Source organism: Triticum urartu, chromosome 2A (genome assembly GCF_056163025.1).
Source record: "Triticum urartu cultivar PI428250 chromosome 2A, HENAU_Tu73, whole genome shotgun sequence".
Taxonomy (NCBI): domain Eukaryota; kingdom Viridiplantae; phylum Streptophyta; class Magnoliopsida; order Poales; family Poaceae; genus Triticum; species Triticum urartu.
Window position 1 is genome coordinate 224,940,939 of NC_141874.1, and position 22,941 is coordinate 224,963,879.

The window sequence follows — 22,941 nt, forward strand, 5'->3', positions numbered from 1 at the left end:
TTCCACTTTCACATCCATGCCATGCCAATCATTGAGCTTTCCTGAAATAATCATCTTGGAATAGCATTAGCTCAATGAGCTATATGTTGTTATGAATTACCAAAACCACCTAGGGATAGTTGCACTTTCACTATGCATCTCCTAGATAGATCTTGCGTGATCGTAGGAAATTTTTTGAAATACTGCCTTCCCCAATAAAGTATTCATGCCATGTTTACAACAATTTCATATGGTTTTGGTATGATTTGATTAGAACTAACCCGGACTGACGTTGTTTTTAGCAGAACTACCATAGTGTCATTTTTTGTGCATAAATAAAAGTTCTTGGAATGGGCTAAAAATTTATGATGATTTTTTATGGACCAAAAGAGAACCCTGATGCACAAGAGTTGGACCAGAAGCTTCACGAGGAAGCGGCAAGGGTGGAGGGTGTGCCCACCACCCTAGGGCGCGCCCTCTGGATTGCCGCTGCCTCGTGGACCCCCTTGACATGAGACCGACGCCAAAATTTCCTATAAATCCCCAATCCTCCGAAAAGAAACCTAGATCGAGAGTTCCGCTGCCGCAAGCCTTTGTAACCACGAAAAATCAATCTAGGCCCTCTCCAGCACCCTACCGGAGGGGGCCATCATCATCGGACACCATGGAGGAGGATCCCGGAGGGGGCCATCATCGCCATGGAGTCCAAAGACCAGAGGGAGAACCTCTCCCCTTCTAGGGGGGGAGGCCATGGAGGAGGAAGCACAAGGGGAGACCCTCTCCCCCTCTCTCTCGGTGGTGCTGAAGTGCCACCGGGGGAACCATCGGTGCAGTGATCGTCTTCATCAACATCACCATCTTCATCATGTTCCTCATCTCTTTTCGGCGGTCCACTCTCCTGCACCCCGCTGTAATCACCTACTTGAACATGGTGCTTTATGCCACATATTATGATCCAATGATGTGTTGCCATCCTATGATGTTTTGAGTAGATTTCTTTTGTCTTTAGGGTTGATTGATGATCTAGATTGGTTTGAGTTGTATGTTTTACTTTGGTGTTGTCATATGTTTCCTTCCGTCCCGCGCACACATGAAGGATTCCTGCTGTAGGGTGTTGCAATATGTTCATGATTCGCTTATAGTGGGTTGCTTGAGTGACAGAAGCATAAACCCGAGTAAGGGGGTTGTTGCGTATGGGATAAAGGGGACTTCATACTTTAATGCTATGGTTGGGTTTTACCTTAATGATCTTTAGTAGTTGCGGATGCTTGCTAGAGTTCCAATCATAAGTGCATATGATCCAGGGAGAGAAAGCATGGTAGCTTATGCCTCTCCCTCATATAAAATTGTAATGACAACTACCAATCTTGTTAACAATTGCCTAGGGAAATTCCGCACACTGACCCATCATTATTTCACACTCGCTATTTATAATATATAGTAATATAGGACCATTGTGATGGCTCTCCCACCCACCCCCCCCCCCCCCACCCTCCCACCACCCTCCTGGTGGCCATGACTCCGATCGTGATCTGGCTGAATCCATCCAAGAAAACCAATTTTCTCTCCAATGGATCCTCTCATAGACCCCAATTCCATAGCCCGCCAACTGGATTTCTCGGTTGGCCATCATTTCAAAGGTGAGGTTCGTAAGTTGTTCCAATCTACAGTGAGCCCTATATCTTCATCACATGGTTTCACCATGGTGATCTCCTTTGCAAGATTTGATTTCCATCTTAATATCATCAATTTCAGTTTGGTGTTATCGGCAATCACTGGTGGAGATCACAATTACTTTGAGGTCTATCACATCACTGGTAATGTTTATCGGTTCAAAGTTTGCTCTAAGGCAGTGGGTTTTTACCTGGTCCGGAAGATCTACTTCTCATGTGATCAATTTAAATGTTATTTCCACCTATCGAGTGGCGGTGGACCAAACTGGATATACGAGGAGAAGAAATGGTATAGTGAACAAGATGCGGAATGGATTATTGTCTCTTCTCGATGTAAAGGTACGCACAACCGCAATACTCCAGTTAGGCAAGTGTATCGTAGGATTGCTCAGCACTTATCACCACATATATCTGCTAATGATCTACCACGATCAAGTGATTTTCCTGCCTCTGGTGCCAATGCTATTATTCCTAGATCTGACGCTCAATCGCATGATCGTGTTTCTCGTGAGGCTGGTACATCTCCAACTGAATCCATGCATAACGGATCGGCCGGTCCCAGGCCCATACTAATTTCAAATGCATGCCCCCCTACGGCTAGACCCACTGGGCCGCAGGTTCAAGAGTCTATTACTCAGCCCAACAATTTGGAAGACAGAACGTCTCGGCCCAACTTTGGTGTCACATCGACACAATATCTGTTCTATTTTAAATGCCTTGGATATGCTCATTTGCGATACCAATGCAACAATAAAACCAGGTGCGGATGATGTTATGGTTATAACCACATTGCGAGATTTTGTTTTAACAAGAAAATCCAAAGTTATGCTTATCGGATCAAACAAACCCAGCCACCCCTGCCCGATATATACCAAACCCACCTAGTCTCCTCGACTTCTCCATATCGTCCACCACCTACTGCTACGCCTACGAGCTCACCACCTCCCGAGATGGCCTGCTACCCCTGCAATCCACTCCCATACCTCCCTCCTGGCACCACCGTCATCCCACCTGGTCCGCTCATGCTCGTCGAGGCTATGTCGCCAGCGGCGGTGAACTCCCCATGGTCTGCGACGAATGAGCCATCGCGACGCTCATCCCCGAGGTCTCTACAGAGGAATTCCATGGTGCCATCGCCCTCATCACCAACTACCTTGAAGGTTGGGGTTGGCACATCAACTACACTTCGCGATGTGGTATTGGAACTGCATTGATTCAGTTTACCACTGCATGTTCTAGAGATACTGCTGTTAGTAGCCGTCCTTTCCAGATCGGTGACTCTGTTTTGAGGATCAATAGGCAAGATCGAGGTCTGAACTATCGTAGCATTACATTTACTCATGGTGTTTGGATCATGCTCATGAACTACCCATTGGAATGTTGGGATGTTGCTGTGATTAGCCGCACTGTTGCTCCATATGGAAGGTTTCTGATTTGGAATAAGGACCCTAGAGACAAAACCAGAGTTATTGTTAAGCTCAGAGTTATGAATGTCGATACTATTCCAATTAGTTTAGATGTGCTTCGCAACTTAGATGATGTGGTTTATGGTGATTCATGGACATGCCCTACCTACATTCTATCACGTGAGCTCATTTGGCAGAAGGGAGGAGATGAAGATCCTCTCCCACCAGATGGTGGAAATCCTCACCCCTTGCCACATGTTCATGGTGGATTCTGGCATGATGAGGTACTTGGCAACATTCCTATGGACCATGTCGTCATAAACCCTCACAATGCTGCGCTTGGGGAACCCTATGAGGATGTGCATGCTCCCAATAATGCCAATGTTGATTTCAATGTTGAACTTCCAGGAAATGATGTCGATCTGAATACAAACAGTAGCTCTAAAACCCATGTTATTGCCGAGGAGACTGGACAAAATGTTATGACTGATGATCAGCATGTTGCCACTGATGGAGGAAGGTTATATGATACCATGGGACCTGATTTCATCCCTCTTGAGTCTGAGCAGCAACAGCCTGCTCCTGCTAGCCCCAGATTCTTGCCACACAATGTGGGTATGAATTACAATGACATCCCCTCTTCTGGCACACCTCAGCATGTTCACACATGCAACATCTCTATTGAGGGCATCACTGAGCACATTGCTGTGTTGCAAGATCTGGTGGGCAACTTGGTTACAAATGCTAGTGAGATTATTCCCAAACTTGGGGGTAGCAAGATCATCAATGCCAAGTGTAATGTTGTGGATGTGGTTGGAGCTAATGGCACTAATAAATGATGCTATCTTCGGATACAAACTATCCATGAGGGACACCCAATACCATAACACACCAGTTCTGTCAGTATTGAGGAGATCTCTGGACAGGAATTTGCCGAAGTTCAGAAGCCTGCAAATAAGAAGAAGAAAAGGCCCATTATTGATGAAGCTTTCTGCAGAAGGAGTGGCAGAATTGCACTCATTTCCAAGGGTTTTAAGGACAAATCTGTTGTTGTTGCTGCTAGCAAGGTGGATGACAGTCAGGTAAATGCTATGAACAATCAGCAGAGCAATAAGAAAATGAAGAAAGTTGTGACTATCAACCTGGGTCCCCAATTTGATGATGTGGTCAGAGATAAATGTGCACCTCCTCCACCTGAACTGCCAGTCAAAACCCTCCAAGCTATAGGCATTGGACCATGCAAGATGGCACCTCATGAAGTGTCATCTAAGGTTTTGAGCTACGATAACTTTGACGATTAGGATCTGCATTGCTTCTTGGGGCTTGGGTGGCTCCCCTATCTGCTATCCAGTTTGTTTTTCTATGATGTTTGTTTTATCTTCCATGTCATTTGGATGCCTGTGTGCATCTCAATACTATATGGTTTGTAATAATATGCTATTATGCTACCTTGGCCTACTTGAATGCCCAGTTTCCCTACTCTGCTTCCACATATCTGTTAACTCCTACATTGCCTGCCACTTTATTGTCCACTACAATTTCATACCTGCTATGAGGATTTGCATGAGAAACCACAAATCCCTGGTTTATGGTCCTGGCTATGGGCTATTATGCTATGCTAATCATAGGATAATATCATGCAAACAACATTTATTCATATATGAATAGAAGCTGGAATATATTAAATTGGAATGTCAGAGGTATTAACTCTACTGCTAGATGGAATGATATTAGACAGAAAATTGATGAAAGTGCATGCAGCATCATAACTCTCTAGGAAACCAATAGAGAAAATTTTGATATGGCTTATATCAAGAATTTCTGCCCCAATAGGTTCAATCAGTATTGCTTCTCACCTTACAATGGTAGTTCTGGTAGGCTCATCACTATTTGGAATGGACAACTGTTCACAGGGAAAATTATATCTCAGAACTATTTCCACATTACCATTGAGTTTATATCTAACCTGGATAACAGCAGTTGGTTTTGGACAAATGTGTATGGGCCAAACTCTGCTGAAGGTAAACTTGAATTTACAACATGGTTACAAAACCACAACATTTCTCACAGCAAATTATGGATGATATTGGGTGATTTCAATTTTATTAGAGGGCCTGACAATAGGAACAAACCAGGTGGTGACCCCACCAGCATGATGATATTTAATAATATCATTATTAATCTTGATCTTGTGGAGATACCATTAAAAGGAAGATCTTTTACATGGAGCAATAAACAAGACATACCACTACTGGAGAAGTTGGATTGGGTATTTACTAATTAACATTGGACCAACACATACCCATGCACAATGGCTTTTCCTTTGGCAAAAATTACATCTGATCATGTTCCTATCAAAATTCAGATGTATAGCAATATCCCCAAAAGCAACATTTTCTGGTTTGAGGAATTCTGAACTGAGTTCAATGGTTTTATGGACATCATGAAAGACCACTGGTTAAACTCAACTCACTATGCTGACTCTACAAAAAAATTGAATGCTAAATTTAAAAGCCTAAGAAGAGGGCTGAAAAAATGGAGCAAGAAATTTTCCCAACTTAACAAAACCATTGAAGATTGTTGTTTTTATGTTAAACTTCTGGATGGATTGGAAAACCAGAGAGAACTTTCCACTGCAAAAAAGAACTTCAGGAAGATCTTAATCAATCACACAAACAAACTTTTGGAAGCCAAAAGATTATACTGGAGGATCAGAGCCAATATTATATGGGCCAACCTGGGAGATGAAACTACTAAAAAATCATGCTATTGCGTCTCAGGTTTTCAGAAATAACTACATCAACTATCTTCTTAGTGCTAATGGACAACAGGTCAATGATCATGATCAAAAAGCTGCTATCCTGTGGGCATCTTTCAAATAAAGGATTGGTACACAAGCAGAATGCATAAAATCTTTTGACATAGCACAACTGGCTATGGACAATCTACCTACTGATCTTGACAGACCATTTTCCACTGAGGAAGTTGATGATGTCATCAAGCAGATGCCTAAGGATAAGTTAGCTGGTCTAGATGGATACAATGGGCACTTCATGAGGAAATGCTGGCACATTATCAAACATTGTTTCTACAGGTTTATCAATGATTTCCATGAGGAAAATATATCATTACAGCCCATTAATACTACATATATCACTCTTATTCCTAAGACTCAAAACCCTGAATCCCCCAATGATTACAGACCTATCTCTTTGGTAATTATGCCCATTAAGATTCTCACAAAATTACTTGCTAATAGAGTGCAACCCATCATCCTATCCAGGGTCAGCAAGAACCAATATGGTTTTATTAAAACAAGGAATATCCAGGACTGCTTGGCCTAGAGTTTTGAATACATCCATATGTACTACAAATCTAAAAAAGAGATCATTATATTTAAAATTGACTTTGTGAAGGCTTTTGAAAAATGTGAGCTACAATGCCATTCTATTTATGATGAAACATCTTGGATTCAGTGATATGTGGATCAGGTGGGTTAACATGATTCTGACATCAGCTACCACCTCTGTTAATTTAAATGGGGTCCCTGGGAAAACATTCACTGTAAATGTGGAGTAAGGCAATGCGATCCTTTCTCCCCCTTACTATATGTCATGGTTGGAGAACTAATGCAAATTATGGTTAATGAGGCTTGGAGAGAGGGAATTCTCAAATTACCCATTGACACAAATAACACTGAATCCTACCCTATTATCTAGTATGCTGATGACACATTAATTGTTCTTCCAGCAGATGTAGATCAAATTAGAATCTTCACTGAAAATCCTAGAGAAATTATGAGCATTCACTGGACTTATAGTCAACTACAGCAAATCCTCAATTGTCCCTATAAACATTTTCTGATGAGAGAGCACAAGACTTGGCGAACATTTTCATTTGCAAAAGGGAATCAATGCCCTTCACATATTTGAGACTTCCTATGGGATCTACCAGACCTAAAGTTATTGATTTAATACCCATGGTATCTAGATTAGACACTAGACTATCTGGTATTGCACCTATGATGACATACTCTGGTAGACTCACACACCTAAAGGCAATTGTTTCTGCATTGCCCATATTTTCTATGTGCTCTATTAGAGTACCTTTTACCATCCTAGATCATTTTGAGAAATCTGTCAGAAGTTTCCTATGGTATGGTAAAGATATCAACAAACATGGCAACTGTCAGGTCAAATGGGACAAGGTTTGTCTTCCAAAAAAGCAGGTGTATTAGGGGTGCTTGATCTCAGAATGCAAGACAAGCTCTCCTTACTAAATTCCTCTACAAATTCTTCAATAAACAGGATATCCCATGGGTGAGGCTGATATGGAACAATTACTATACTAATGGAGAATTACTAAGTTTTCCTACCAGAGTGGGTTCTTTCTGGTGGAGGGATTGTTGTACTATCATGGAGAAATTCAAAGAAACGACTACCTGTACTGCTGGACAAGGTAATACAATCATGCTTTGGTCTGACAAATGGTGCTCCCAACCATTGACCTACATGATGGCCCAATTATTCTCATATGCTAAGAGTTCCAGTATCTCTCTAAAGGGAGGATAGTAATATTGATTATAATAGTTTTTATGAGATGTTTCACCTGCCAATGTCTAGTATTGCAGTTCAGCAAAGCATCCAATTAAGATGCTTAATTAATGATAGAGAGAACCAGGATCAACCTGATACTTAGAATTTCTATTGGGGTGGTGCTAAATACTCCAACAAAAGAATATATCTGGAGTACATTGGCAAACCTATGGATGCACCTAAGCCTTTCCAATGGATATGGAAATCATGCACTCTACCTAAGAAAAAATTCTTTTTCTGGTTACTCCTGCAGGACAGGCTTAACTCAAGAGATCTCCTTACCAGGAAGAGTTTCCACATCCAATCCACTTCATGTGTCTTATGTGATGATGAACCCAATGAACATTTGATGCATCTATTTTTCAGTTGTGATTTCAGTCAGAATTTCTAGATGAGCATTGGTTTCCAATGGAATACAGACTATGATCTACTTGAAATGTTGCTAGATGGCAGAAGGCACAACAATATTATGTGCCATAAGGAATGCTTGATTGCAGGTTGTTGGAGCTTATGGAAACATAGGAATGGTATCATATTTAACCATAAAGAAAAGAATATGGCATATTGTATAAGTTCTTTCAAAAAGCACTTTCGCATAATCATCAAGAAAGCAAAACCTAGCTTGAAGGAAGGAATGCAGAGCTGGCTAGACTACTTGTAGACTCTCCTATCTTTCCATGATCTTTGTACAGTTGATGTAACATTATCCTTATTAATGAAAATAGGAGTTACAGTGGGGGTTTTTCCCCACTGTGTGTGCTAAAAAAAATATAGTAATATATTCTAACTTTATGTTAACATCACCTTCTTTTATATTTTAGTTCTCCCATATCATGCAAAGCTATCATCTTCATATCCACAACGTAGTTTTACTTCTTGTTTCTAGTTGGAAGCAAACGTTCGGTGTACGTAGAGTCGTATCAGTGGCAGATAGGACTTGAGAGAATATTTATCTTACCTTTAGCTCCTTGTGGGTTCGACACTCCATACTTATCACTTCCATCTTTTAAAATTGCTACGGTGATTCCTTGCACTTGAGGATTATCAGGCGCCAGAGACATCGACACCTCGACCCAGCCTTCCGTCCCCGCCTCCTCATCGGCGATGTCCGCCCACCGAAATGGCGTCGGGCGGGGGACCCAAGTCGGCCCGGGCGAGGGTGGCGGCACCCTGGCGAGCGCAACATCCCTGCCATGGCCACCGGCCGGCCTAACACCCGTGGGTGCGCTATGAGGCCTTGTCGCGCCAGTTGCCTCTCCACAGCATCCGTACAATTCAAAATTCAACCCCCCCCCCTACAGCTTCTACTTCGACCTACTGCTTGGTAGGTTTTGCCTATGATGATACCAAACATATATTACCTCTGGGCTGACACATACCACACTTCATCACTAACAAAAAGAATAATGTGCCTTCGATCTTGCAGGTCTATTAGTAGGGGTGTTTTTCGTCAGGGTGAAATTGCGCAAAGGTCTGTTAGCAGGGGTGTTTTTCCACAAGATCAACCTTTCTCTTGCTACACTTGTCCGCAAGAGGAGGATAACGTTGAGCATATTCTGGTGCAGTGTGTTTTCGCTCGCAAGGTTTGGAACTACTGTCTGGATGAGCTGAATCTGAATGTGCACTGCGCCACTACACATGATAATTTCATCGCTTGGTGGCTGCATGGGCCGAGAACCTTTAATAAGCGGAAAAGTGTGGTTTCAACTCATTTGTCATCACTACGGCTTTGTCGCTCTGGAAGCAAAGGAATCCACACATCTTCAATAGGGCTCACCAAATCTAAACATCGGTGTAGCTCAAGAACCAGATTTTTAGGCAGATCAATGACTAGAAAGATGCCAGTGTTGAAGTTGGAGGTCTTCATAGATTTGTGAGAGAGTAGTCTAGACTTTTGGCGGTGTGATGCAATTTTTTGCTTGAATGTTCGCAAAAATGCTGGATTTACGTAACAAGCCAGGTCACCTTTTACGTAGGTTACGTAAAGATCTTTACATAGATGTAGCAAAGCTTGAATGTTCGCATCCGATGTAAACCTCTTAATTAACTTTGCTCCCTCTCGAAAATAAATTTACAAACAGTCCCAACAAGTCAACATGCATGCATGCTTCTGTTGCATCGATTATCCTACCTAATTACTCTCTCTTTTTTGGTTTATAGGGTTTATCTCAAAATTTTACTTTTTCCACTTTATAAAGCTCAATTTGGTTGTTTCTCATCACTTGTTCAGATTTCAATGTGTATTAAATCATTGCATGCAAATATTAAGAGAAAATTAATCAATGCATGTACCTTATGCATGCATGCACTGCAATTAATGCATTGATAAACATAATTTTTTGAGAAAAACATGAACAATAATTTAGTGTTTTTGTAAACTATAAAGTATTTCACCACTCACCATTTACCTTGATTGTGAGATTTTTGAATTAAATCATATAAACAAGAAAGGAGGGATTAGTACTTTCTCTATAAACTAATATAAGAACATTTATAACACTAAAGTAGTGATCTAAATGCTCTTACATTAGTTTACGGAGGAAGCATCTGTCTTGATTTTGCTAGAAACCTTCGTCGCTGTTTGCGTCAGATGCCCTCGCGCCGACGCGCCATGGTCCATCTCCTTCCTGAGCTTGCTGACCCTGTCGATGACGGCCTCCACCGTGAAATCCACGGCATCCCTGAGCGTCTCCAGCTTCGACCTCGGGTCTGCGTACACCAGCCTCGGTATCAGCCCGATCACCGTCTCCGTCATCCGCTCCACCACCTCCGGAGGGATCTGCCGGAGCGTCTCCTCCACGCTGCTGGCGTTGCCGCTGCGCACGTCCTCCTCGGAAATGAACACGGAGTAGGTGTCGCGATCGTCGGGGAGGTGCCACTTGTACTGCCTATAAGCGGAGTCTGGGTGGAAGAACACCGGCACGCAGCCGGCGAGGATGGCGTCGAATGCCGACCGCCGCGTGTACGTGTCGCCAGGCGGCTGCAGGCAGAAGCGCGCCCCTTGGAAGACGCGCATGAAGGTGCTGGGCACGAGGCAGTTCTTCTCGCTCTTGTGGCACTGCACCAGGTTGCAGAAGCTGGAGGCGCCGCACTCCCGGATGAGGTGGTGCCGGATGGAGTTGGGGTCTCCGGGCCGCTCGCCGCCGGCGAACGAGAAGAGGAAGTCCCGCTTCATGCCTTGCATCCGCTGCTGCCACTGGAGGACGTCCGCGTCTTTCGCCGGGTGGAAGTAGGTCGGGTACGGCACGGCGAAGTCGAAGTCCGTCCACGGCAGCTTCTCGACCAACAGCACCGTCATGTTCCACACCGCCGGCAAACGGAACAGCTTGTTGCCCCACTCCGAGTCGCTGTCCGTCTGCCGCTGATGGTCCCACGCCGTCCTCCCGGACATGACGAAGTGGTCGCGTCCGCCCATGGCGCGCCACTCGGGCCGCCGTGTCAGCCAGTCGACGAGCTCCGCGGCCGCGGCGTCCTTGGCTGTGGCGTTGTTGCTCCACAGGTGCCGCACGACGTCAAACCCAGCGTAGTACGGCACGAAAACGGCGGCGGCGAGGGAGGAGTCGTTGGTGAGGCACTCGTACTGCCGGACGCGAGCGTGGAAGATGACGTCGAGGCCGAAGTGGTCGGTGGCGTACCAGCCCTCGTCGGCGAACACGCCGTCCGCGTTGTCCAGGTGCGCGCCGAGGCCGCCGTTAACGAGGTATGGGCACATGTCCATCCACGGGTACCAGTGGCGGCAGTCGGCGAGGATGTCGGCGTTGAACCGCGGGGGCAGGTCGTGGACGTACAGGTACCGCCCCCGGCACGCGTCCTCCCCGGTGACGCCAACGTTACTGCTCCGGCTCACCTCGCCCCCTGCAGCGGAGGCGATCAGGAGCTTCTTGACCTGCTGCTCCTGGACGGAGGGAAAGCGCGGCTGGGAGCCGTCCTCACGGCCGGACGCGGGGGCGGCGGTGACGAGCGACGGGTGCGGCGTGCTGCCGGACGCCACCCGGTGGCAGTGGATGATAAGTAGCCACGGCGTGGCCGACAGGACGGCGAGCAAGACGAGGCAAGGCAGCCAGCGGCCGCCGACGCCGTACGCGGACGTTGTCCTCTCCATGGTCATGCACCCGCGCGCGCTCGCTTGCTCGTGTCGCCGACTGAGGTGAGGTCGCGGGGAATCTCGAAAGGGAAATTCATTTATGTGCAGATGGCTGGCCCAGCTCACAGCTCACAGCTCAGACTAGAGAGTTGACATGAACCAAGTCAATAGACAAACCCCTTTTGCTAATGCTAATAAAAAAGAAGAAGCCAATGGATCAATAAATCTAGGCGCGCGGAAGTGAAGGAGCCGAGGGAACGTGCAGTCGTGCACAGGCATTTGTTCTCGATAAACGTCGTGCACAGGCACGTTGTATCTCTCTTCTCTTCTGTCCTCTTTAGTACATCGAAATAGACAAATAGCGAATCAACTTATGATTGAATAGTTAGAAGGACACTCATATCTCAGCTCGCTAGAGTTTAAGTTCTAAACTTAACACTCGTGCTTACACTTTTTGAGATTTATTTTAGATCTTCCGGTGATGTGCATTCAGTGTGGGGAGACGTTCTCGTCGACTACGAAGGCGTCTGTGGCAACTTTGTCAATCTCACGATGATTTGTCGGTTCTCTCGAAGGTGCTTATATGTGTAGGGCGTGCATGCGTGAGTTTATAGGTGTGAGTGTATTTAAGTGTATGTGAACGACTTTAATTGTATTGTGTTAAATAAAGTATAAAAAATAGTAACTGGTGCTCGTGAGATATTAACCATTTCACAACAAACCACGAACTGGTCGCCGGATGACTAAGCCGAATCTTAAAGTCGAGTGTCGCCACGTCAACCTGAAGCAATAGTTCGCGGGTTTAGAGTCCTAGCACGAACGACCTCCGTCCCTAGGATCTTTTCCTTTCCACCATCATCCAATCAAGCCACTCATCTCCACTTCATCCCTTGCCTTCCACTCTTCCTCGTTGCCAGCCACTCATCTTGTGCGCGGCGATGGCGTGACTCCAGTGAAAATCTTCACGGTAGCGCTGCACCACCAGCCGCTTGGGGTGGCTCCCGCCGGAGGTCGTGCGGAGGGGCACACGGCCACGCATCTCCTCTCTGGCGACCGCGGATGCGTTTCTCTCACCGGCGACTGCGCTGATCCTCGTCCATGGCGCGCTCAAACCAGGGAACCTTCGTGCTCCTGTCGGGTACCACCGTGGTCGTCTCCAGCATCCTCTCCATCTCCTTCCATGCCTTTCCCACATCAATGAGGTACATACCTCGTTTGTGTTCAATTTTTTATTGTGCTAATTTGATTTGGGAGCAATTTGTTAGCATATTTGTAGTATGTAGGCTATGTAAATTTTTTTAGAGCAATGAGCTATTGATCTAAATTTTCGTAGCAGATTTTGTTGCTTGATGTAATCTGTCTTTTTCACTTACCATTTTGCGTAGCTAGTTTAGGGGAGAGGAATGCACATTTGAAAAGGGGGCTGTTCCTTCCACCGATAAGCCACCGTTGCCACATCTGCCATGAACGAGGCCATAGAATTTCTACGCACGTTTTTTCTTATCCAACATGGCAGGCAAAGACCCGAAAATGATGCCGCCCCTACTGGTCTCCTTTCGAAGGCCGAGCATAGAGTATGGGACAATAAGACACACCTCTAGCTAAGGTGAAATAGTAAATGGAGGAAAACCTTGTGCATGGCGAGTTACTTGGAACATTTAGTATCGTGCAGTAAGAAGCGGTCAACTAGTTTCTTTCGTGGGATGAATACCGTGTGAGCATAGATGTAAGATTTGCACGAATAAGGGAAGGGGAGTACCACTTTTGGCTGTCAGTGTTGTGTCCTTCTTCTGTTTATTCGACGATCTTCTTGTCGTTCGCTGGAAACAATATGTTGTGGAGGACGGTGGAGCCTTGGGAGAACCCATGGCCAAGTTTTTGAGTGTGGTGCGGCGACCGTCTGCCGACGGCGAGGAAGAAGATCTAAGGCGGCGAACGACGGCGTAGAAGGAACAACTCCGGTGTGGTGGACGGTTGCGAAAGTGGAGCGGTAGTGGTGATCGCAGGACGACGTGGTCGAAGTGGTTCAGGTACGGCACACGTTGGCAACATGGAGGGAGCTCTGCCTCGACTTCACCTGCTAAGTCCTTGAGGGCGGTTGCGGTAGCGGTGGACGACGACGTCGGGGTACCGGCTCCAGCCTGATATAGGAGGGCGGTGGTGGATCGGGTGCGATGGGGTGGAGGATGGAGGAGGCTGTGGTTTCGCGGCTGGTGGAGAGAGTGTTTTGACGCCCACGGAGTATGAATGGGGAAATGGAGGGAGGGGGAGCTAAAGGGGAACCTTGTTTCGGTTTGGGACGTGCTTGTTTGAAATTTGGGGAAAGTTACAAATTTTGCCCCCATCTAAAATTTCGAACATATTGCGGGTCAGGGTTAGGAAGGTAATCTCACATGTCCCAAATAGTGGGCGGGAGCGATTTCGGCCGAGCGCAAGGGTGTTTAGGCGCCCATGGTGTATGAATGATTTTCGGAGGCAGATGATTGGCATCTTGGTGATGTTACAAACATACCCAGATTAGACCTTTAGACCTTGGTGTAACACCCCGAGAATCTTGCTACACTAATCTCTCCCTAATGGTGGCCACATCATCGTGATTACTATGCAAGTTGCCACTTGTTCGAAAATCAAATTCAAATTCAAAATTAAATTAGTGGTGACATTATTATTTCTTCAAATGGTACAACAAAAATGTTGGTAATTTCCCATAAAAACCCTAAGTAATTATCATGTTGAAAACAACCTCATTTCAATTACCAAAATGCCCCTAGGAATTAAATATAGTGGATCAATATCAAATTTAATTAACCTTTCAATTTCAAAAAATATATTTGAAGCCTGCCAAATGCTCTAGAACTTTTTGTGCAGCACCACATTTTTGTGCATGAATTATGTGCCAAGTTTTGTATTAAACAAAACTGGTATAGTAGCTCAAAATAATACAAAACTGTGAAGAAATATATTAAAGCAGAAGATAAAGGAAAAGAAAAAATGACCTATTGTGCTACTAGGCCCAAGTAGCACAGTATGTGGCCCAATCCACCCCAGCCCACATAAACCCCTTCTCCCCTACCTTTCTATTCATCGCGCCTCCATGGATGCAGTGAGCGCGTCCATGGTCAGAGATCGCCACACGGCGCGCATCTAGGCTCCCCGACTCACTACTTGACGCCCTCGGGCGCCCCTTTGCCAACCCTAATCCCCATTCCTCGCTCCCCTCGCGCCGTTCCCTTCTTATCCAAGCCAACCCGACCACGTCCATGGCCATGTTACCGTCGTCCTCGTGGCTAGAGCCGTCCCCGAGCCTCAAGCAGATGTGTGGAAGTCCCTATTGCCTCGTCTACATCGCCCACCCCTTCAGATCAGAGCTGTTGAGCCACACGGTCGCCGCATGATACATCTCCAACGTATCTATAATTTTTGATTGTTCCATGCTATTATATCTACCTTGGATGTTTTATATGCATTTATATGCTATTTTATATGATTTTTGGGACCAACCTATTAACCTAGAGCCCAGTGCGAGTTTCTATTTTTTCCTTGTTTTTGAGTTTTGCAGAAAAGGAACATCAAACGGAGTCCAATTGAGCTGAAACTTTTTAACGATTGTTTTTGGACCAAAGAAGCCCATAGAGTATCGGAGTTGGGCCAGAAGATTCTCGAGTCATCCACAAGGGTGGAGAGCACCCCCACCCTCCTAGGGCGCGCCCTCCGACCTTGTGGTTGACTCGTGGACCCACTGACTTGTTCTCGACGCCAACACTTATATATCCCCAAACCTCCAGAACAGAACCTAGATCGGGAGTTCCGCCGCCGCAAGCCTCTGTAGCCACCAAAAACCAATCGGGACCCTGTTCCGGCACCCTGTCGGAGGGGGAAATCATCACCGGTGGCCATCTTCATCATCCTGGCGCTCTCCGTGACGAGGAGGGAGTAGTTCACCCTCGGGGCTGAGGGTATGTACTAGTAGCTATGGGTTGACCTCTCTCTCTCTCTCGTGTTCTTGATTTGGCGCGATCTTGATGTACCGCGAGCTTTGCTATTATAGTTGGATCTAATGATGTTTCTCCCCCTCTACCTTCTTGTAATGGATTGAGTTTTCCCTTTGAAGTTATCTTATCGGATTGAGTCTTTAAGGATTTGAGAACACTTGATGTATGTCCTGCTTGTGCTTTTCTGTGGTGACAATGGGATATTCACATGATCTACTTGATGTATATTTTGGTGATCAACTTGTGGGTTCTGTGACCTTGTGAACTTATGCATAGGGGTTGGCACACGTTTTCATCTTCTCTCTAGTAGAAACTTTGGGGTACTCTTTGAAGTTCTTTGTGTTGGTTTGAATAGATGAATGTGAGATTGTGTGATGCATATTGTATAATCAAGCCCGCGGATACTTGTGGTGACGTTGGAGTATCTAGGTGACATTAGGGTTTTGGTTGATGTCTATCTTAAGGTGTTATTTTAGTACGAACTCCAGGGCTGTTTGTGACACCTATAGGAATAGCCCAATAGATCGACCAGAAAGAATAACTTTGAGGTGGTTTCGTACCCTACAATAATCTCTTCGTTTTTTCTCCGCTATTAATGACTTTGGAGTGACTCTTTGTTGCATGTTGAGGGATTGTCATATGATCTAATTATGTTATCATTGTTGAGAGAACTTGCACTACTGAAAGTATGAACCCTAGGCCTTGTTTTGAAGCATTGCAATACCGTTTTCGCTCACTTTTACTACTTGCTACCTTGCTGTTTTTATATTTTTCAGATTACAAAAACCTATATCTACCATCCTTATTGCACTTGTATCACTATCTCTTCGCCGAACTAGTGCAACTATACAATTTACCATTGTATTGGGTGTGTTGGGGACACAAGAGACTCTTTGTTATTTGGTTGCAGGGTTGTTTGAGAGAGACCATCTTCATCCTATGCCTCCCACAGATCGATAAACCTTAGGTCATCCACTTGAGGGAAATTTGCTACTATCCTACAAAACTCTGCACTTGGAGGCCCAACAACGTCTACAAGGATAAAGTTGCATAGTAGACGTCAAGCTCTTTTCTGGCGCCGTTGCCGGGGAGGTTAGTGTTTGAAGGTATATCTTTAGATCTTGAAATTGAATCTTTTAGTTTCTTGTTTTATCACTAGTTTAGTCTATAAAATAAAACTACAAAAAATGGAATTGAGGTTGCCTCATATGCTTCATCTTTTTAATGTCTTTCGTGAAAATAAGGATTTCGATAATTGTGCCATAGTTTTAGGAGAAGAATGCATTAAAATGTTTGGTAATAAATCTTTCAGTGATGAGCATGATTACAATGTTGTTAGTATGAATTCCTTGAATATCCATGATGCTAATGATATGCGAAGCCATAAGCTTGGAGAAGCTATGTTTGATGAAGATGATATTTTTTCTCCCCAAAGTTTTGATGAGAAAATTTATTATGATGAGAGCATGCCTCCCATTTATGATGATTATAGTGATGAAAGTGGATTTGGAGAGGTCATGACTTTATTTAGTGAAGAATCCACTTGTAACACCCACGATGCGGCTATATCTTGTTGGGGAACGTAGTAATTTCAAACAATTTCCTACGCACACGCAAGATCATGGTGATGCATAGCAATGAGAGGGGAGAGTGTGATCTACATACCCTTGTAGTCCGACAGCGGAAGCGTTAGCACAACGCGGTTGATGTAGTCGTACGTCTTCACGGCCCGACCGATCAAGGACCGAAACTACGGCACCTCCGAGTTCTAGCACACGTTCAGCTTGATGACGATCCCCGGACTCCGATCTAGCAAAGTATCGGGAAAGAGTTCCGTCAGCACGATGGCGTGGTGATGATCTTGATGTTCTACCGTCGCAGGGCTTCGCCTAAGCACCGCTACAATATTATCGAGGATTATGGTGGAAGGGGGCACCGCACACGGCTAAGAATATGTTCACGTGGATCAACTTGTGTCTAGGGGTGCCCCCTGCCCCCGTATATAAAGGAGCAAGGGGAGGTGCGGCCGGCCAGGAGGAGGGCGTGCCAGGAGGAGTCCTACTCCCACCGGGAGTAGGATTCCCCCCCTTTCCTAGTTGGAATAGGATTCGGGAGGGGGAAAGAGGAGAGAGAGAAGGAAGGGGGGCGCCGCCCCCCTCTCCTTATCCTATTCGGACTAGGGGGGAGGGGCGCGCGGCCCAGACTTGGCCACCTCTCCTCTCTTCCACTAAAGCCCACTAAGGCCCATATACCTCCCAGGGGGTTCCGGTAACCTCCCGGTACTCCGGTAAAATCCCGATTTCACCCGGAACACTTCCGATATCCAAATATAGGCTTCCAATATATCAATCTTTATGTCTCGACCATTTCGAGATTCCTCGTCATGTCCGTGATCACATCCGGGACTCCGAACAAACTTCGGTACATCAAAATGCATAAACTCATAATATAACTGTCATCGAAACCTTAAGCGTGCGGACCCTACGGGTTCGAGAACAATGTAGACATGACCGAGACACGTCTCCGGTCAATAACCAATAACGGAACCTGGATGCTCATATTGGCTCCTACATATTCTATGAAGATCTTTATCGGTCAGACCGCATAACAACATACGTTGTTACCTTTGTCATCGGTATGTTACTTGCCCGAGATTCGATCGTCGGTATCTCAATACCTAGTTCAATCTCGTTACCGGCAAGTCTCTTTACTCGTTTTGTAATACATCATCTTGCAACTAACTCATTAGTTGTAATGCTTGCAAGGCTTATGTGATGTGCATCACCGAGAGGGCCCAGAGATACCTCTCCGACACTCGGAGTGACAAATCCTAATCTCGAAATAAGCCAACCCAACATTTACCTTTGGAGACACCTGTAGAGCTCCTTTACAATCACCCAGTTACGTTGTAACGTTTGATAGCACACAAAGTGTTCCTCCGGTAAACGGGAGTTGCATAATCTCATAGTCATAGGAACATGTATAAGTCATGAAGAAAGCAATAGCAACATACTAAACGATCGGGTGCTAAGCTAATGGAATGGGTCATGTCAATCACATCATTCTCCTAATGATGTGATCCCATTAATCAAATGACAACACATGTCTATGGTTAGGAAACATAACCATCTTTGATTAATGAGCTAGTCAAGTAGAGGCATACTAGTGACGTTTGGTTTGTCTATGTATTCACACAAGTATTATGTTTCCGGATAATACAATTCTAGCATGAATAATAAACATTTATCATGATATAAGGAAATAAAATAATAACATTATTATTGCCTCTAGGGCATATTTCCTTCAGTCTCCCACTTGCACTAGAGTCAATAATCTAGATTACACAGTAATGATTCTAACACCCATGGAGCTTTGGTGCTGATCATGTTTTGCTCATGGAAGAGGCTTAGTCAGCGGGTCTGCTATATTCAGATCCGTATGTATCTTGCAAATCTCTATGTCTCCCACCTGGACTAGATCCCGGATGGAATTGAAGCGTCTCTTGATGTGCTTGGTTCTCTTGTGAAATCTAGATTCCTTTGCCAAGGCAATTGCACCAGTATTGTCACAAAAGATTTTCATTGGACCCGATGCACTAGGTATGACACCTAGATCGGATATGAACTCCTTCATCCAGACTCCTTCGTTTGCTGCTTCCGAAGTAGCTATGTACTCCGCTTCACATGTAGATCCCGCCACAACGCTTTGTTTAGAACTGCACCAACTGACAGCTCCACCGTTTAATGTAAACACGTATCCGGTTTGCGATTTAGAATCGTCCGGATCAGTGTCAAAGCTTGCATCAACGTAAGCATTTATGATGAGCTCTTTGTCACCTCCATATATGAGAAACATATCCTTAGTCCTTTTCAGGTATTTCAGGATGTTCTTGACCGCTGTCCAGTGATCCACTCCTGGATTACTTTGGTACCTCCCTGCTAGACTTATAGCAAGACACACATCAGGTCTGGTACACAGCATTGCATACATGATAGAGCCTATGGCTGAAGCATAGGGAACATCTTTCATTTTCTCTCTATCTTCTGCATTGGTCGGGGATTGAGTCTTACTCAATTTCACACCTTGTAACACAGGCTAGAATCCTTTCTTTGCTTGATCCATTTTGAACTTCTTCAAAATTTTGTCAAGGTATGTGCTTTGTGAAAGTCCAATTAAGCGTCTTGATCTATCTCTATAGATCTTAATGCCCAATATGTAAGCAGCTTCACCGAGGTCTTTCATTGAAAAACTCTTATTCAAGTATCCTTTTATGCTATCCAGAAATTCTATATCATTTCCGATTAGCAATATGTCATCTACATATAATATCAGAAATGCTACAGAGCTGCCACTCACTTTCTTGTAAATACAGGCTTCTCCAAAAGTCTGTACAAAACCAAATGCTTTGATCACACTATCAAAGCGTTTATTCCAACTCCGAGAGGCTTGCACCAGTCCATAAATGGATCGCTGGAGCTTGCACACTTTGTTAGCTCCCTTTGGATCGACAAAACCTTCCGGCTGCATCATATACAACTCTTTTTGCAGAAATCCATTCAGGAATGCAGTTTTGACATCCATTTGCCAAATTTCATAATCATAAAATGCGGCAATTGCTAACATGATTCGGACAGACTTAAGCATCGCTACGGGTGAGAAGGTCTCATCGTAGTCAATCCCTTGAACTTGCCAAAAACCTTTTGCGACAAGTCGAGCTTTGTAGACAGTAATATTACCGTCAGCGTCAGTCTTCTTCTTGAAGATCCATTTATTCTCAATTGCTTGCCGATCATTGGGCAAGTCAACCAAAGTCCATACTTTGTTCTCATACATGGATCCCATCTCAGATTTCATGGCTTCAAGCCATTTTGCGGAATCTGGGCTCACCATCGGTTCTTCATAGTTCGTAGGTTCATCATGATCTAGTAGCATGACTTCCAGAACAGGATTACCATACCACTCTGGCACGGATCTTACTCTGGTTGATCTACGAGGTTCAGTAGTATCTTGTTCTGAAGTTTCATGATCATTATCATTAGCTTCCTCACTAATTGGTGTAGGTGTCACAGAAACAGGTTTCTGTGATGTACTACTTTCCAATAAGGGAGCAGGTACAGTTACCTCATCAAGTTCTACTTTCCTCCCACTCACTTCTTTCGAGAGAAACTCCTTCTCCAGAAAGTTTCCGAATTTAGCAACAAAAGTCTTGCCTTCGGATCTGTGATAGAAGGTGTATCCAATAGTTTCCTTTGGATATCCTATGAAGACACATTTCTCGGATTTGGGTTCGAGCTTATCAGGTTGAAGCTTTTTCACATAAGCATCGCAGCCCCAAACTTTCAGAAATGACAACTTTGGTTTCTTGCCAAACCACAGTTCATAAGGCATCGTCTCAACGGATTTTGATGGTGCCCTATTTAACGTGAATGCGGCCGTCTCTAGAGCATATCCCCAAAACGATAGCGGTAAATCAGTAAGAGACATCATAGATCACACCATATCTAGTAAAGTACGATTACGACGTTCGGACACACCATTATGCTGTGGTGTTCCGGGTGGCGTGAGTTGCGAAACTATTCCACATTGTTTCAAATGTACACCAAACTCGTAACTCAAATATTCTCCTCCACGATTAGATCATAGGAATTTTATTTTCTTGTTACGATGATTTTGAACTTCACTCTGAAATTCTTTGAACTTTTCAAACGTTTCAGACTTATGTTTCATTAAGTAGATATACCCATATCTGCTTAAGTCATCTGTCAAGGTGAGAAAATAACGATATCCGCCACGAGCCTCAACATTCATCGAACCACATACATCTGTATGTATGATTTCCAATAAATCTGTTGCTCTCTCCATAGTACTGGAGAATGGTGTTTTTGTCATCTTACCCATAAGGCACGGTTCGCAAGTACCAAGTGATTCATAATCAAGTGGTTCCAAAAGCCCATCAGTATGGAGTTTCTTCATGCACTTTATACCGATATGACCCAAACGGTAGTGCCATAAATAAGTTGCACTATCATTATCAACTCTGCATCTTTTGGCTTCAACACTATGAATATGTGTGTCACTACTATCGAGATTTAATAAGAATAGACCACTCTTTAAGGGTGCATGACCATAAAAGATATTACTCATGTAAATAGAACAACCATTATTCTCTAATTTAAATGAATAACCGTCTCGCATCAAACAAGATCCAGATATAATGTTCATGCTTAACGCTGGCACCAAATAACAATTATTTAGGTCTAATACTAATCCCAAAGGTAGATGTAGATGTAGCGTACCGACTGCGATCACATCGACTTTGGAACCATTTCCCACGCGCATCGTCACCTCGTCCTTAGCCAATCTTCGCTTAATCCGTAGTCCCTGTTTCGAGTTGCAAATATTAGCAACAGAACTAGTATCAAATACCCAGGTGCTACTGTGAGCATTAGTAAGGTACACATCAATAACATGTATATCACATATACCTTTGTTCACCTTGCCATCCTTCTTATCCGCCAAATACTTGGGGCAGTTCCGCTTCCAGTGACCAGTCTGCTTGCAGTAGAAGCACTCAGTTTCAGGCTTAGGTCCAGGTTTGGGTTTCTTCTCTTGAGTAGCAACTTGCTTGCTATTCTTTTTGAAGTTCCCCTTCTTCTTCCCTTTGCCCTTTTTCTTGAAACTAGTGGTCTTGTTGACCATCAACACTTGATGCTCCTTCTTGATTTCTACCTCCGCAGCTTTCAGCATTGCGAAGAGCTCGGGAATAGTCTTATTCATCCCTTGCATATTATAGTTCATCACGAAGCTCTTGTAGCTTGGTGGCAGTGATTGGAGAATTCTGTCAATGACGCAATCATATGGAAGATTAACTCCCAATTGAATCAAGTGATTATTATACCCAGACATTTTGAGTATATGCTCACTAACAGAACTGTTCTCCTCCATCTTGCAGCTATAGAACTTATTGGAGACTTCATATCTCTCAATCCGGGCATTTGCTTGAAATATTAACTTCAACTCCTGGAACATCTCATATGCTCCATGACGTTCAAAACGTCGTTGAAGTCCTGATTCTAAGCCGTAAAGCATGGCACACTGAACTATCGAGTAGTCATCAGCTTTGCTCTACCAGACGTTCATAACATCTGGTGTTGCTCTAGCAACAGGCCTGGCACCCAGCGGTGCTTCCAGGACGTAATTCTTCTGTGCAGC

At 44.5% G+C, this 22,941-nt stretch overlaps 1 protein-coding gene across 1 annotated transcript; it reads right to left on the reverse strand.

Annotated features, from left to right (window-relative positions):
* Positions 1-3,573: 3,573 nt before the first annotated feature.
* Positions 3,574-11,821, reverse strand: LOC125541403 (xyloglucan galactosyltransferase KATAMARI1 homolog). The gene is made up of 2 exons (XM_048704826.2): positions 10,180-11,821; positions 3,574-4,006 (listed from the first exon to the last, which is right to left on the reverse strand). The coding sequence occupies exon 1, from the start codon at positions 11,759-11,761 to the stop codon at positions 10,181-10,183; it is 1,581 nt and encodes a 526-aa protein (XP_048560783.1). The 5' UTR covers positions 11,762-11,821; the 3' UTR covers positions 3,574-4,006; position 10,180.
* Between the last annotated feature and the right edge of the window lie 11,120 nt (positions 11,822-22,941).